The following is a 17,785-nucleotide window of genomic DNA, read 5'->3' as shown; positions in this document are numbered from 1 at the left end:
AAAATTATTGAATCGCGTCGCGAAATGGCTTTTGCACGACGGATGCAGGTAAAATCGTAAACCAACAAAGAGTTAAATATATTCGCGAATGACGCGACAAAAACTGTGTAAGAAAATCAACAATGCACAATTCAAATAACTTTACATTTTATGTATAAATTTTTCAAGACGACTTATTTTATGACAAAAGACTAGCGAGGAATTATATTAAATAAGAATCATACATTTTGCAATGTGTTTTTATGAAGAAATCAATCCTCATGATTTGTTTTCTTTTTATTTTGTTTCGCTAAACAATTATAATGTTATAATTTAACGATGTGTAAGTTGTAATCGCTTTCTATTCCATATACTTTATAATTAAAATCCACATCACAAATTACTATATATAAACTGAATTATTGAAAATTTTTTATACACTGTTGCTTTTATAATTAAGTTATTGTTCAAAATTTCGAGTAAGATAGACAGATTATTAGAGTCTAGTATTCTTAATACTAGACTTTTCTTTTTTATAGATTAATCTTGTAAGCTTACGATGCACCGATGCGAAACCTTATTACCTTTTGCACTCAAAATATTTAAGTTTATTACATGTGTGCGTCAGTAAAACGGCAATTATTTTATAGATTGGAAGAAAAAACTCTAAGAAGCTCCAATCACAGAAATAGTCTGACAATGTAATATTATTCAAGGAGAGTATACTATTATAAAAACACAACTCTCATTGCATAACACACGCCATGTGGTTCACTGCATTTAATAATTAGCGAATTTTGATAATAATATTTAATAATTTCATATTGTTAAATTCCAGGGTGATTATGAAAACAAATTTTGATAATTTTTTGTATTGTGTTCCGCTTTGCTTTTATAATTATAATACTTATTTACGATTTCATATTTTGAAAGACCTATGACTTTGTTATTGTATAGTAAATAACTTTTTTAATTATATCGACAGCAAATTACTCACGAAAGGAATGAAATGGAATGAATTTTTTTTTTTTTTTTTTTTTTTTTTTTTTTTTGTTATTTAATACATTTTTGAAGCGTATATTCTTTGACGCGTTAAATGACAAAATTCAAGTATTCTTAGTGTTAACGTCATACATAAAGGTCGATGATAATGTGCACAATATGGCATTAAGATTATTTTTTGCTGCTTCATAAACTCAATTCTTCTGCACATGTATAAAGAGCATAATAGATTGACTGTAAGCTTACTGGAAATATTATAAAAGCAAGAGATAGCGATGCTTGAAAATTTTTATCAGCGCTTGCCAAGCTTTTCATAAACGTCAATGCAATTAATGCACAATTCTTGCGAGAGAATAAACGAAACGAAATAAGTTCCAATCCTTTCAAGAATATCGAATGATTTAATTTGAGACTTCGTACAAGCATCGTGACAACATAAGCATGCACGAGATTAACGACTAAACACCTAGAAATGATCGAAGGCAACAATTACAATTTGATCGAATTAATAATCATAGTGCTGGAGTATACTATACTCAAATCATTTTTGTAAACTACTTTCTACCTGCTAAATGAGCAACACTTCGTCGGGCTTATGCTAGCTGCACGATAATGAGAGAAAATAATCCACGAAATTATGTGTCGCGTAACTTTTGGCCCAAAAAAAATTCGACTCAACGACGTTAACAATTATCTTCCTTTTTCGCGAACGGCGCGCCGAGTAATATGCACAATAATATACCTGCATCTACATTGAATGAAGGTATACGTAGTTGCGCAAGTGACTCGGAAACACTGGCGCATGGCCTTCACACACGTATATAGGCCGACACAAACGCACGCCGCTGATAAGATCGCCTCGGCCAATCAGCTGTCGCCTTTGTCAAACGACGCGCACGCCCGTTTTGCACTGCTACACCCTTGAATTTTCACTGCCCCACCCCCCGCCCCCCCCCCCCGTCCCCATCGTCGTCGTCGTCTGCCACCCCCTCACCGTCGCCCTCTACCAACCCCAACCAACGATTGACATCAACTTTGCCATTTGCGCGGCGAGTCCTCCTCAGACACGAACACCGGCTTTATTAGCTCTTGTGCATGCCCCGTCGTTTCTTTCACCATCCTCCATTTTTCCTCACTTGCCTCTCTAACGTCCCGTTTCCTCCAATCACTTTCACTTGACTATAACATTCGGGAAAATGACGAATTACCGCAAGCACGAGACTCTCATTACGTACGATACGGAACTTTACTCGACGACTATGGAGAGGCCCTTCCTGCCGTTTCCTTGGCTTTTCGGTAAAATTCATCGCGCACACTCGCTCCGTGTAATACACTTAATCGAAATGAACTACTCTCTAGCGTCGAAGAGATGCGCGGCACAGTTGTGCACACAGAGAGGCTGCTATGTGCTGGCTATGCGTGACAGCTGACAACCATAAATGCCATATAAATGCAATATAAGAAGAGGGTAGAAATATCGTCTGGAAGATAATGACGTACGGAGGGCTAATCCATGGTAATTCCGAGATAATCCCAAGGCAATTTCGAGGATTCGAGGGGAAAAAGGGTTACTGGAAAGAGGCCAGGTCAGGTAACGCGAATAAAACTCGTAAAAGTTTCCCACTACATTAGCCCGAAGTACACGGCAATCCAGCTGAGGTGACTGCCGCTTAGCCAGCCACATTACCCTTCGGCATGAAAATCCGCAGAAGCGCGTGACGCACAAGTTATCCGCAGCTTGGACGGGTCCCCTCGTCGTTGTTGTTGGCGGTGGCGGGGTTGGCGTGTGCGCCTGTGCGTCAGTTATGCACGCGGTTTCGGCCTCGTGGCTCTCGTCCTCCCCACTTTGTGCTCCGATCCTGGGGCGACTCTTTGCTGACAAGGCTCCCTTCTCCTCGACGACAACTCGGACATCCTCCTCGGAGAGCGGCGGCCCGTTTCTCGGTCGCGTGGCTGGACGGAGGAGATTGGCTCTCAATGGACGGCGAGCCGGAACTGGAAAACGTTGGGTCGCGAAGGTTCGCGCGATTTTGCGCGACGACGTCTGGAAGTGGCGGTGGCGGTGGCGGTGACGGTGGCGGTGGCGGCAGCGGCGACGGTGACGGAGGCGGTGGTGCTCGACGACGCGGCTGTTGATCGATCCGCCATGTTTGAGAGTAGCTAGTGGATCGGCCGCGGGCGGGGAAACGTCGTACACGCGCACGCGGCCTATAGCCGGAGGCGTGCGCGCAAACTCGTAGGAGGAGGGGGGTATTGGGGGGGGGGGGAGCTATACTTGCAGCGGATGGCCGTGTTATGATTACCCTTGGCCGAGGATGTTACTTTTCGAGTCGCGTATTCATTCGTTATAGGATGCTTGGCCGATCGCTTGGCTGGAAATGAGCACCGCTGACAAAATTCTTGTCGAGATTTCGAAGACGCAAGGAAGCTAAATTTGCTTCGGTCTGGTGTTGTATGTTGTTGTAAGGCTTGACTATCGAGGCGATTTTTAATGTCGCATTCGTTGTCGGTTTCCTTGCAGATTTTTCTTTACTCCTCTACCTAGTGTCGCCCCATACGCTAATTTTCAAATGTGTCACTGTCGTTATGTAAATTGCCTGCTAAGTTATTCAATAATGGGACTTTGACAATTGTGTCAACCGAATGTCATTTCGGTTTTCAATTACTTGATATTATAATATTACGAAAAATATTAAGATACAAATAATAAATTCAATCAGAAGCATCCGTAGCTTATAATATTTTAATTGAGTAACTGAGAGATTGATTCTAAAATGAAAGGAATGTAATTTCTTTAACTCGTCAAAAAGAAATAATATTTGTATTTAAAAATAGCCAAACATTAATTAATACTACATTTTTATTATAAAAAATCAATGTTTTTTTTTCATCATTGAATCAAAGTTTGTATAATTCTGGAATAGAATGGTATTCATGGACATCGTAATATCAAAAATTCTTTAAGCATTTTTCACGACGCATTGTACACTAAGTATGTATGTGTGCAAATAAAATATTTGCTAATTAATAATTAACTACAAAATAAATGGAAAATATTTTTAAATTCTTTGTAAATTGATATGTTGAACTTGTTATTGAACTATTTTACTCAATATTACTCATGTATCGAGTCAGTAATTTAAGTAGATATGCCGAATCTAATTTAAGCGTGAAACTGCATTTGATAAATTTGAAAATATTTTTGTTAAATAAGCGAAAGAAATCTTTAACCAACAAATAGGACAAAGTGTAATAGGCTTTATTAAAAAATAATCAAAATTCCTACTTTTTTCTGACAAATAACAATAATTTATCTACACATTATTATTAGTATTATTATTATTGTTATTATTATTATTGTAATTGTTGTTGTTGTTATTATTATTATTATTATTATTATTATTATTATTATTATAGGCATAAAAATTAATATTGCACCAATGATTTATAAATAATAAAGTTTGATTATGTCAAGATTTAAGAATTTTTGTTATATCTATAATACTTTTAATAAATTTACAAACAAATAGTTATGCTAAAATATATAGATGGCCATTAAATGTATATTGTATGTAGAAAAAAAATTTGATGAAGATTTTTTTATGTAATTGCAGTTTATCTTTGCTCTTTTATTTCTTAAAAATCTGCAACTCATACGATGTAATAATTTAACAACTCCAAGAGTACTTACATCCCGTTTCATAAATAAGTTATTATATGCACATGTAATTCACTATATTGTTCTTCATTTTTTTTATTTAGAATTGTTTTTTTTTTATTTTTATATACAAGCAAAATAAATAAACGTATTCTATCTTCATTTTCCAAACACACACACACACACACACACACACACACACACACACACAGAGAGAGAGAGTAAATAAACTTACTCACGCGCAGATAACAAACCTATATATGTAAGCAAATATTCCTGTTTTTTTATTATTTAATTATGATTTGCAAGTAAAATGCAGAAGATTGAGCTTTATACAATTAATGAGATAGAATCAATATAAACTAAACACAAATTCCATTTAAACAATAATCATGAATTTCATATAGTATAAAACCGTTTAAAGATTTATTTAATTATTAATATTTGTTGAAGCTTCTTTGACCTTGTAATATCAAGCAATTATCAAGTCTTCTCATGCTCGCGCAATATTTGAAATCCTAATGATTAAAAGTAGTGCAAGTAATGAAGTAGAAGACATAAAACATGAATGGAATAAATAAATGTATGAAAATGAAAAAATAGGAGAAAAAAATGAAGAAAAAAAAAATGCTAAACGCACTTAGCATTTATGCAATATGAAAGTTACAACAAATGTACTGCTGTACTGATTTTATCATTATCGCCGTTTACGTTAATAAAGTTATAACATTATACGCGGATTTTTTAAATTGCCCTTTATTATTGAATATATTTGCCCGCGAATTACATAAAATGATAATATATAGAGAAACATCCGGAGGTAACGGTACTTTTATATATTAACGTCAGTAAGAACCAATGATACGCGCTTTTCTTATGATATATTAGCGTTTCACGGTCGCCTTATCTTCAAAGTTACTTACGCAAAAGAGTGGTACGTAATGGAATAGTGCAATTTGAGAATTTAACGGCATGATATTGTAGGTGAGTAATTTTGAAAATATCTGCGCACTCGGTGACATCAATTATTTTCATACGATTTACCTGCCAAAGATGGCAAGTAGATCTTTTGGATTTTTAAGGCACTTGTAATTTTTAGCGCAAAAGTTTATCGACTAAAGTAATGCGAGTTTATTTTATCGTCGCATTACTCAATTATTGCTATTCAGCTTGACTCTCGTGTTTTTCTATTAGAATATTCGCACTATACACATGAGCTATCATATTATTATGAAAACAAATATTTTATATTCATAGATGTTTAACGATGAATAATATGTTAAAATAAATGCATTAAAGTCAAACGTACTTCAAGTTTTAAAGAGAGGAGAGATAGAGAGATAAATGCATTAAAGTCAAACGTGGAGAGATAGAGAGATAGAGACGGAGAGATAGAGAGATAGAGAGGGAAAAGGAAAAAGGAAAAAGAAACAGTACGCAATGGACTCTTATCATTTACTAATTATAAGGGAAAAATTTCAAAATAATTACGACAATATTTTATAACATTGCATATAATTAAGAGAGTACAATGTCTTTCTATTATATACTGCAGGTACATAATCAAACGTCTACCTTAATTTCATAATCGGTTCTGCAATTTCTTACAATCTAATGCCAGCGATTATTGCCCATATGACGTAGCAGTTATTATTTTCAATTACAAATTATTTTTTTTTAATAAACGTTGATGTTATTTAACGGTAAAAATATATCAAAATGAAAATATCTCTCCAAGTTTAAAATAAACTTGAAGAAATTTGACAAAGTTTGAAAAAAAATATTCGTTGGGCGCTAAAAATATCACAAATTTTCGTACGACATTCATCTCGAATAATTAAATAAGCAAATTTAGTCGAACTTTATTTTTGGGATTAAGTCATCATCCATTAAGTTACTGGTGAAGCACTTGAGATTCACGGAATCCGTGGAAAGCGCACAAAATTTGCCATAATAAGTTCAACAATCTCAATTCTTATCATCGCGTCGAATTGTCCGCGTATCAAAGAAATTTATCAGCCAAGAATCTGGGTTAGCGGAATCCCACAAATCACTCACCCCCTTTCTCTTGGACGGTCTTAGTTTGGAAGCCCAAACAAGAATTACCTCGGTTAAGCAGCAGCGTCCTGACGACCCTGACGTAGACCTTGCCATGCTTCGTGCGTGCCACGTGGAAGAGAAAATCTGTGAGCTCACCCTCGGCCTCGAGTATGTCCGTGTCTGCGAGAGCCTCGCGCATCGCCTGGACTCTCTCCTCGGAGGTACTGCCGTCCGGGCCTGCGAGCCCGAGCTCGAGAAACTCCACGACACCATAGTCGTCCCAGAACTCGCACTCGCTGTCAGCGCGACGCGACACCCAGCGCGGCTTCTCGGTCTTTCCGAGGCCATCACCAGCAGCCCGGGCCCCCGCGGGCGTCGAGCAGCAGCTCGGTCCGAAGCCGGAGACATCGAGTGCGAGGACTCCGAACGAGCTCGACCCGAACCTCTCGAGATTGGCGTTCGCGGCTGCGGGCGTCGACGGTTCGCTGCTCTTCTTGTCGCGCAGGCTCATGACATACTTCCGGGCTGCCCGATGCTTCTTCCCCGAGCTCGCAATCGAGGCGAGACCGAGTCACCCCTGGACCACCCTCTCGCCCTCTCGCGACACACCAACTCGACGTAGCTGTCCGTATAACAACCGACTCTTATCTCGAGATCGGTGCGGCCATTCGCTTCACCGCGAAGCTCTAGGCTCTAGTACTCCTTGTACTACGTTTGGCTAGAAAAGGTTTTCATTTGTTTTTTCGTTCGTCTCGCGTCACTGTCGAGACTTGGCGGACACGTCGCGACTGCGATTTGAATATGTATGGGTAGTCGTAAAAGCGGATCTCGCGTAAACAAAAGCGCTCGCGCTTTAAGGCTTTAAAGAGGTAGTCACGAGAATTTGTATTCTCTTGGTGAGAAGAAGTAAGGCTGATAACTTGACTGCCTCAGAAATCGGGACATGAGAAAAAGAAAAAAGAAAATAGAAAAAAGAAGAAAAAAAATGTAAAGAATAGAAATGGAATGCTTGCGGAAGAGAGTTGAATACAAAATTTGAGACAATGTGTGCGTGTATAGGCGATAATGAAATGCCAAATTTAGGATTCAACTTTCTTTCTAGGTAATTCAAGTGTTTCGACATTATGATAGTTGCGGTAGCCAATGTGGTAATCGTTACCATTATAGATTTCAATGTCGAATCAACAGTTTTTTGTTCAAAATATTTTTTCAGTTAATAGCTGTGAGATTCGTGATTACCTATTTGCTCGAGATACTCGTCTTTTGCATGAGTAAAAGTTTAAAAAATTTGTAAAATTTATTTGAAAACGATAATAGCCGCACAGTTAGTGCGTCGTCGAAAATAAATATTACAGACACGTAGAGACTATTCAAGCGACATATATTTATAGAACATATTTTTTCAAATACTTCTATTATTCATGAATGCCTTTTACATAATTCTACATCATCATTATTATAAATAATAATCGTACAATAACAACTCACTTGCGAATGAAAAATACAATGAAAGCAATAAGTATTTAATCTAATTTCGTCATTTAATCATTTTCATCATTATTACAAAGAGGCGAATGGGAATGACTAACTAAGTGAAAATTTCGTCAATGAGTCGGAATATGAACTCATCATTCCAAATTTGTTATAACGAGATCAAAAAATATAATGCTTGATTTACAATATTTATTTTAAAACTTTCATCGCAAAATCAATTCAATGTAGGAGCACCTATCACAAATATATATTAGTATGATTATATTATTTATGAATAATAATATGAATATTTATGATATTCATTCGGTTCATTAATATTTTTAATAAGCATAAGAATCAGATATATATATATATATATATATATATATATATATCATATTTAATTTTAGTTAAATTCAAAGTACGAATTACACCATTGTACTCTTTGTATTACGAGAGTAGCTAATACTTGTTTCTATCATTCTAAATATTTGCATAAAAAAAATATTACTTTCCCATAACGATGGAATAATTTCATTAATTATACCAAAGTATAGTCATATTAAATTCTATCGAGGATTGCCTTTTTTGATTTCATACCGCACTTAACTTACGTGAAACGCAAATTGATTTTCGTACGATCAAGTCTCCGTTGAGTAGCTTATGAATCTTAATCGATCAATAGTATATACATCTAAAGATAATTTTTATCACGTCTACGACCTTAAGGTCGTATATTTAACTTTCTAGTTGCATACTGAGTTAACGCAAGATGAAGCTTACAAGAAATCTACGTTTCCTGCTTTGGAAGTAAAAAAAGAAATTATTCCAATCAAATGCTAATAAAAATATTATTATCTACATTACAATGATGTATTCTTTCATTAGTAAATAATTAAAAAATAAGTATTATACCGACTTTGTTTAAATTGTTGTGGAATTTAAAAGAATATTGTATGGAGTAAGTCAATTAAAATCTGTTGCAACTAAGCCGATAATTATAGTAAGAACTAAATTTTAAATATAATAATCAATACAACTTAAAATAAAAAGACTTTAAACGTTAATTTAAAATAATTACTATTTTGTGTTTTTGTTCATAATAAAAAAAGGTATAAAATGTCTATTGTATTACAAATTATCGGTAGTTCTTTCAAAACCTATACTAACATTTTCAATTACTTAATTCCACTCCAAACCCCCCCCCCCGCCTCGGAACCCATTGAATACGACAGTTAAGGTAATGGCTTAAAAGACATTGCTCATTAAATCAATAGTCCAAGACGAACTAAACATAAATGAAACAATCCATAGATAGATAAGATCGTAAAAGTATTATGTGACTGTAAAATGTAGTTCATATTGAATATTTACTTTATTTAGATACTTTAGATATGATTTTTACAAAAATTTTCATTAACAAATTACATTTTAATGTTTAATCATCAGCAGAGATAATTATGTATATTTGATTTTAATATATCTATAGATTTAATTTTTTGGGCTAAATTAGGGGCTATATAAATGAATAGAGAAGGTAACATTAACGTTGAAGAAACAGGTTAGAAATTGAAAATTAATTATTAAATGTAATATGAAATAAATACTTTTCATATGGAATTGTATTCTAACAATATTTTTCTTTTATACAGCATTTGAATCCATATAAATGTTTACTAATACACTGATAAGAATTCAATCATCTTCATAATTCATTTGTTTCACATTTACGATAAAATACACGTTAAAAAATGTTTTTAATAAAAAATATTCAAAGAAAGAGTCCAGTAATTTATGAAATAATCAATCAGTTTCATATAAAAACTATTCAATATCAAATGCAAGTAGACGTAAAACATGTAATTTAGTAAAAATTGTATTTAAAGTTTTAAGTATCAACATTTTTATGTGCGAAACTCTTGGCAGTTCGGCATAATGCATAGCATTCAAAATATTTTCCATATAGGTATTACTAGCTGATTATTTTTAATATCCTATAATGCGTTTTAAACATTAAATTTAATTCTTTGAAAATGCAATCAAATGGCTATATTTTTTGTTTTCCAATAATGAAAGTACAAACGTTTGTTAATAAATTTGTAAATTAAAAAAAAAAAAAAAAATAATAATAATAATAATAATAATAATAATTGATTAAAACTATAAAGTCAAATAATCAAAAGATAAATAATTGACTAATTATAGTTTGGATATTTAAATATTGAATATATAAGTCAATACAATAAGACAACTGCATACATTTAATAAACTCATATGATTAACTTGCGTTTAGTTAGTAATATAATAATTACATTGTATTAATCCGTATTTAAAATAACTTATAATACTTATTTAATTTGTTTATTAATAGTAATAATACGTGTACTGTGCTTCAATTATGCTATAAAACATTTTTAAGACTGTGAAAATCAATAAGTACTGGAGAAATAAATAAAATAATAAAAATTGTAGGACAAATTAAAATACAAGTGCATCGTAATGTTAAAAGACGATTTCAATTATTCGAGATATTTTTACCCCCCCCCTCCCCTCCCCCTCCCTCGCCCTTATTTTTTTTTAACTTGTTTCTAAATCTAATGATCTATTCTTTCTTCAAGATATGTGACATTCTAATATTTGACATAATTAAAAAAAATCCAAAAATTTTAATTTCTTTCCAGGGTTTTCAAGAAAATACTTTGGACTAAATATCCAATAATTAAAACATCAACTTTCTAAGAAATTATATAGTTACAAATAATTAAGCATTATAAGAGAAATTTATCAACGACTGACAACAATGGTACTTTAAAAGACTGAAAGTTTAGAGTTCATTGAACATGAACGATACACTCGAAACAGATTTACGCTTGTTTTGGAAGTGCGTTTAAGGCAAAAAATAAAATGCGCTCGTTTTAATGAGAAGTTTTTGCGGAACTAATGATATAACCGTGAGAGCCATTTGATTTTTATAGCGATTGACTGTTACATGAGATCATTGTCGCTCACTATCACGTTAATTGTTCACGCCTTTCGCCTCTATCTCTATTGTTCTTACAATCGTATTACATTTGATGTTATTTGCCCACGCATTCATGAAAACGTGTCAATACCTTTGTGATTATTCAATTTATGGATGAAATAGCTCTCTTGCTTCAATTATTACGTAACACGTACTACTGTCATAATTCATATATTCTCATATTCGATCAATTACGAGCTTATATATCGGGCATGGAAATTATGAAAAATTTAAGTGAAAATGAAATTATTTGAAATCAGAAATTAGATATTGTTTCGATTCTCTGCAAAACGAAAGCGAAATATACTTTTAAAATGAACGACATATTATTATTAGTATGTTCATTTGCTCGAATCATTTAAAACTTTATCGAATATTAAGTTTTCAAACTCATTCTATTATTATTCTTACTATTACAATTTTCAGCTCTATTTCATACAGAAACACAATGACAAATTCATACGAGTGCTCGAAAATTATTGATATAAAATTAATTTCTTTATATCAAAATAATAAGACTACATATGAAAAACTTGTAAATACAAACAATAACATAGTCGAATAAGGTAATTGTTGAACATTAACAAAAGATATTTCCATTCGCGGTATTACTATTTACATTATACAAATTAATAATATACTTGAATTTTATGTACTTATTTAAAAAAATCTAATTGAGTAAAAATTATTTACAATAAATTCCTTTAGTTTGCACAAATATTACAAGTATACGCGTGAAATTGTATATTGAAATAGTAACAAATTTGAAGTTCATTATTTACAAAGTTTTCTACTTTTTATTTAAATATAAGAAAAATTTTACTTTGTTTTATTCCAATAATTATTAAGAATTTTATAAAGACATAAAAAGAGATTACAAACTTTTCGGTTAATACAGATACGATATTTCCATGTATCTATAATTTATTTACACTTTGAATCGTAAAATTTATTTCAAATATTAGCATATTTCTAATCAAAGTTGTTCTTAAAAAATTAAAACCATAATTTTTAATATTATAGCAAAATTTTTCCATAAATTCAAAAAAAAAGAAAAAAAAAGAAAAAGAAAGTATTTATTGAACATTATTCATGGTAATTTAATTGAGAATTCATTAAGTAATATCATATTCAATAATTTATTGAAGAAATAAAATATCATGACATGGAATAGTGAAAATGCTTTTTTACCGTTAACTGACTTATTTGAAAAAATATTTTTTTAAATCCAGTATATTAGTTTAATTCAAAAGTATTAATATTTTACTTCTTTTTCTTTTTTTTTCAATAAATTCAAAATGCAAATTAGTTTTTATTGACACTATTAAAGAACTTAATTGCTTATAAAATAGGAAAAACTATAAGAAATTCCGTGGAACCAATTGTTAATTAGCGAAAGCAATAAACGTGAGGCGTCATAACGAATTTTTGCTTGCTAATTGGAGCGAGCAATTTTTTTTTCCTTGCCACGTTGTTGCCAATTGGAGTATTAAGAATTTTCCTATATTCATGAAGACACGTCATAAAAGATATGAAGAGTCTTTCTTTAAAGTATATTAATAACCTGCATTTTACATTTAGAAAGTACAATTTTCATCTCTGTATTTATCGAATACAAAATATACGCATAATAGTTAATTCGGAAAACTGTCATGGTAACAATTTTTTCTGAATTATCTCGAATATTTTTTCTTTTTTTTTTTTTTTTTTAAGCAACGAATCCATTTATAAGGAAGAACGCTAAATTCCATAAAGCAAATCTTAATTATCAATATTATATTATATATTTTAATTTAATAAGATAAGCTCGTTATCAAAAATGTTATATTCTCATGATTAATGTATCGATTAATTTAATTTCAATTCATTAATTAAAGTGTATCTATTATTATCGTGGAATTGAAAAAAAAACATATAAGATAATAATTGTTTCATAAAAAGTATATACTCATTGTTTATAAAGTTTTATTAAAAAAATATTATTTTCTTTTTTATCATTTCTATGCAATTATATTGATTTTTGCTCATAAAATATATCTTAAGTGAATAACTAGATTGAGGGATCAAGTTATGCTAAAGTGTAAATAATATTTTATTGAAATGCAGTTAAATTTACGGTTACAGTTATATTATTAATAAATTTTTTTATTAAATTTTTTATTAAAAATTATCTTTTATAAAACTTTAATCAAATAGCATTAACGACGGGTTTCCTCCTTAATTTCTTTCACTTTATTTAATCTTACATATCGTATTTTTAGTATAGTTTGAAATAACTCTTATACAACGCTCAAAATAAGTACCTAAAGAATAATTTAAGAGTATTATTTTCAATTAATCCATTTCCATCGCAATTCAATATAAAAGTTTTCGAACTGCTACACCCTAATTGGAACAAAATGAAAAATTAAATATAAAAACAGCGAACAGTACTAAGAATAAAAATAAAATGCGAAATATTTCCTTTGTATGTCTCATTTACATCCTAATTCTAATTATTTCTAAGTGTAGGAATGACGTGTCGACGTATACATGGTTATATATATATATTTAGTTGGAGCTGTACATCCCATGATTTCATTTATGGCTTCCGTATTATCTACTTGAACGTCTCCAATGTCTAGTCAACGAATAAAACTGGTGAATGTATATATTTACAAAATAATTGCATTTGCAGCGCAATATTAAACCATCGGTATATTATTTGCATATGATAAAACTTCTCATTACATGCTTGAGTTTGAATTTCCATGGATGCCGCCTTTAAAAAGATTGTTTTTAATTCGACCATATAAATTTAATTATAAGCAATATTATTGTTAATTATTTAAAAATTTTATGAAAAAAGTATACATTTTAATTAACCTAATATGATGACTTGTATAGTGACTTAATACTATAATTCATAAATAAATATATTTTGTAATGAAGTCATGTAATTAATAAATTTATAAATATCTCTCAATCAATTCTGATCAATAAAACTCTTTATTTACTTGAAAATTAATATAATAATTTGAATTAGATGGACGTAAATGACATTATATTAAATATACAAAATTCGAGATAATTGTTGGGTTATAATTTCATTCTCAAGCGAAATTTTGAAACGATTTTATATTGATAAATATTTTAATAGACATAATACTTTATGTATTATTGTAATATAAATGTAATACTTATAATGAGTTATTTAGTCTAGTCAATAATTGAAATGGAATTACTTATTAAAACAATAAACTGTATACCGATATATTTCCGACAACTCAGCTTTTCCTTAATTTGAATAATAATTTGAGAAGAACAGATGACTAACCGTGAAATTTATAAATAGTCATGCTAGTTGTCTTTAATAAAAAAAAAAAAAAGGATCTGCCCGTGATGCTTTTTCATTACACAACTTTCTTTGTGTGAATTTTTGTAACATGAAATCGAAAATATTTTAATGATATAGAGGCGTCATTATTTACTATTATAATTCCAATGCTAATTTTGTATCCAGAATCGTTTATATCTCAACCTCATTTATATTATTGATTATTTTATGGGCATAAACAAAAAATTTTCTACAATACGCAATCGAATGAGTACATTATAAATTTTTTACTATTAAATTAAAAAAAAAACTGATATTTATATAAATAATACTGTTCTAATATAACTTATTTCAATAGTCATTTTTGATATAATACGGACTAGCTAATACATTTGGTTATTTGAAATTTTAAACAAATCCATATTTGCATAACTTTAATTGAATGTTAATGTGGAAGGGCAATTATTGTACATTGTATATATTGTAAATTAATTATTAAAAACCATGAAGGATGAATTTAATAATTGAAAACAGTAGTGGTAATCAATATTTGTTTAAAGAGCTAATCGAACGCTTTTGATATTATGATAAAATTTAAAAATTACATACATAGAATTAGAATAATTTCTAAAATGTAATATAATAGTTTTTAAATAACATTGTCTATATTATACAAATTTTGTTATTTAGTGCTGTTTTTTTTTTTTTTTATCAATGTATAATGTGTTGATACTGATAAACTAATTAATTGAACAATATTATATATATACAATTATTCTTTAAAACATTTATAATTGTTATATGATTTTGTTAAAAATTTGTATAAATTTCAATAATTAATTTGTTAATAATTATATTTGATGCATTTCTGCTCTCTAATTTATGAGCATATAGCATTGCTTTTGTTTACTGATTGAACAAATAAAACGAACGATAATTTTTATTTAATTTTTGCATTTATAAATTTATGTCATAGGACACATAATTATATAATTACACGAAGGGATATTATAGAAAACTGTACAGCGTATTAAATAATATCGGACAATAAGAACATAGAAAGTTTCACTTATTAGATATAAATTATTTAATTAATAATAAAATTAGTCAACGATCGCTATGGTAAAATTTTATTTCATAATTGGCTTTTTTTTATCATAAATTCAATTAACTTTTAAATCTGTTCATATATTTATTAGCTTTAGATTATACGTAATAATACTTTTTTATGTAACGAATTATTGGATTAGACGAAAATTATAAACTACTTATTCTGATTTTTTATATAATTCGATATTTGTATTTTTTGTTATCTGTAATTAAATTGGCAATATTTTTCTAATTAATTATTTAAATTTTAATTCAGAACTAAAATATTAACAATTGTAATTTGAAACTAAATCAAAGTTAATAAATATTCATGATAAATGTGCAATTAGAAATATTTATATTTTATGATTAAGTCCGATAGAAATAAACAAGAATAAAGCAATATTTTTTCGTGATCTTTTTAAATTACAACAAAGAATTTATGCATGAAACTTGATGAAATAAGGGAAATTTGTTGAGGCAACATTTTGGTCGTTGACTCAATTTAAAATTTATTTGAAGAATTCCTTTATTAAAATTAAAAATGAGATCTTCATATAAAGTACAATAAATAATCTTAACAAATTATAAATATTCTTTTTTCTTTTTTTTTTGTTTTTTTCAATAAATTAAATTGTCCGTAAAACATTAGTGAGTCACTGTATGCAACTGTATCAGATAATTGGACGTATAAGAATTACATGTATACAAATATAGTTTTAAAGAGATCTATAATTTTCTTAATTGTCTAATAAAAACTTATCACTCATCTGCTCTGGTGAACGGAACGATCTAATAAGGATTAACCCTAGAATTTTCGGCTCTTTTATTTAATTAATAAGCTTAGTGCAGAGTGGTAAATTTTTGCGTATCTTATCGAATGTAAATTTACAATTTTATGCACAACTAGTGCCTGTACATTTAATGTTGATGATATTAAATTATTATTAAAATTATTTTTTTTGTTATTTTGTGTTAATTTTTTTTACCATTTTCAAAATTTACCTTTTACTTCATGTTGACGAAACTGATGATTATATATTTTAGTATAACGAGATAATTAATTTTTCATTTTAGATAAAAATATTTTCATTAACTATTTTAATAAAGTAAAGAAGTGAAGGAATTTAAACCGATACTTTAACATTTTTTCGTTTTAATTCAAGTGAGCTAACTAAAATACACATTTTTTGTATAAAATATTTGATATCATCATTGATATAAAATTATTCTATTATATGTTTTAAGCAAAAATTTCAAAGAAATTACTACAAATATATCCCAATATGTAAGATTTATTTTATTTTTATCTTAATATATAAAAGAGTGTATTTCTGAGAAATTCTGATGCACAAATAAGATTTTTACACTTTTTTCACGAGACAAAGACTTATATTGGAATAAAGCAAGATATGCATATTTTAAAACGTTTATACGATAATTGGATTATACGAGTTATATTGATATATTTAATATCGCTATAAATTATCATCTCAATATCTCAACTTGATTTAACAATATAATATGCGTTCTTTGTATTAGTATAATTATATTTAATATAATAACATTTTTTTATTAGTCTTGATTATCATGATTAATATTTTGATTCATTTTAATATAAAAATATATAAAATGCAAATTATAATATATATATACATAATTCTATCTTGATGATTTAATATCATTTTATTTTTAATGCTGAATTATAAATCAGCTCATTTTCACTCAATATTTATTGTAGTATTTTTAATTATAACAATGAATTATAAATACCAATTACTCTTAAGAATGCATTAAATAATATGTGGAAGCAAAATATTACAGAAAACAAATTAATTTACATATGCTAGCTAAATTGTTATGTATGACGAATTTAAAATTTTCTGAGCTTATCTCTAAAATAATATAAACTAGATTATTTTACTTATCAATTTTATCAACTTTAGTATTTAATGTTGGTTACTTTTTATTAATCACTTACAATTACTCTACGTAAACTCACACAATTCTTAGCTTATTAAAAATATAAATAAAATTTACTAAGAAATTGAAAGAAAAAAGAAAAATGATTTTTAATACTTTACAAATACAATGGAAACATGAATCTAGATTCACATATTTTTCGTATACTTTCACAAATATAATTATGTTAGTACATTATTTATGAACGATAAGTACACTCATATTTTTTTCTTTGGATTTGCGT

The 17,785-nt window shown here is 29.4% G+C and overlaps 1 protein-coding gene across 5 annotated transcripts in view; it reads right to left on the bottom strand.

The window, feature by feature from the left end:
• milt (trafficking kinesin-binding protein milt) overlaps nt 1-17,785 on the bottom strand; it is a 55,628-nt gene that overhangs the window by 13,695 nt on the left and 24,148 nt on the right. The window contains exon 1 of one of the 5 annotated variants that reach the window (XM_011507654.1): nt 6,746-7,372. The exons of 3 other annotated variants lie outside the window; for them this stretch is intronic. In XM_011507654.1, the coding sequence (XP_011505956.1) occupies nt 6,746-7,190 (445 nt within the window). In that variant the 5' untranslated portion in view covers nt 7,191-7,372. Of the gene's footprint in view, nt 1-2,668; nt 3,013-6,745; nt 7,373-17,785 lie in introns of those variants that run through there. One more of the 5 variants, XM_011507655.1, reaches the window with a different exon arrangement.

Source organism: Ceratosolen solmsi, unplaced genomic scaffold (assembly GCF_000503995.2).
Source record: "Ceratosolen solmsi marchali unplaced genomic scaffold, CerSol_1.0 scaffold1, whole genome shotgun sequence".
Taxonomy (NCBI): Eukaryota; Metazoa; Arthropoda; class Insecta; order Hymenoptera; family Agaonidae; genus Ceratosolen; species Ceratosolen solmsi.
Note: the sequence above shows the minus strand (reverse complement) of the source record. Positions and strands in the feature narration are given on the sequence as shown.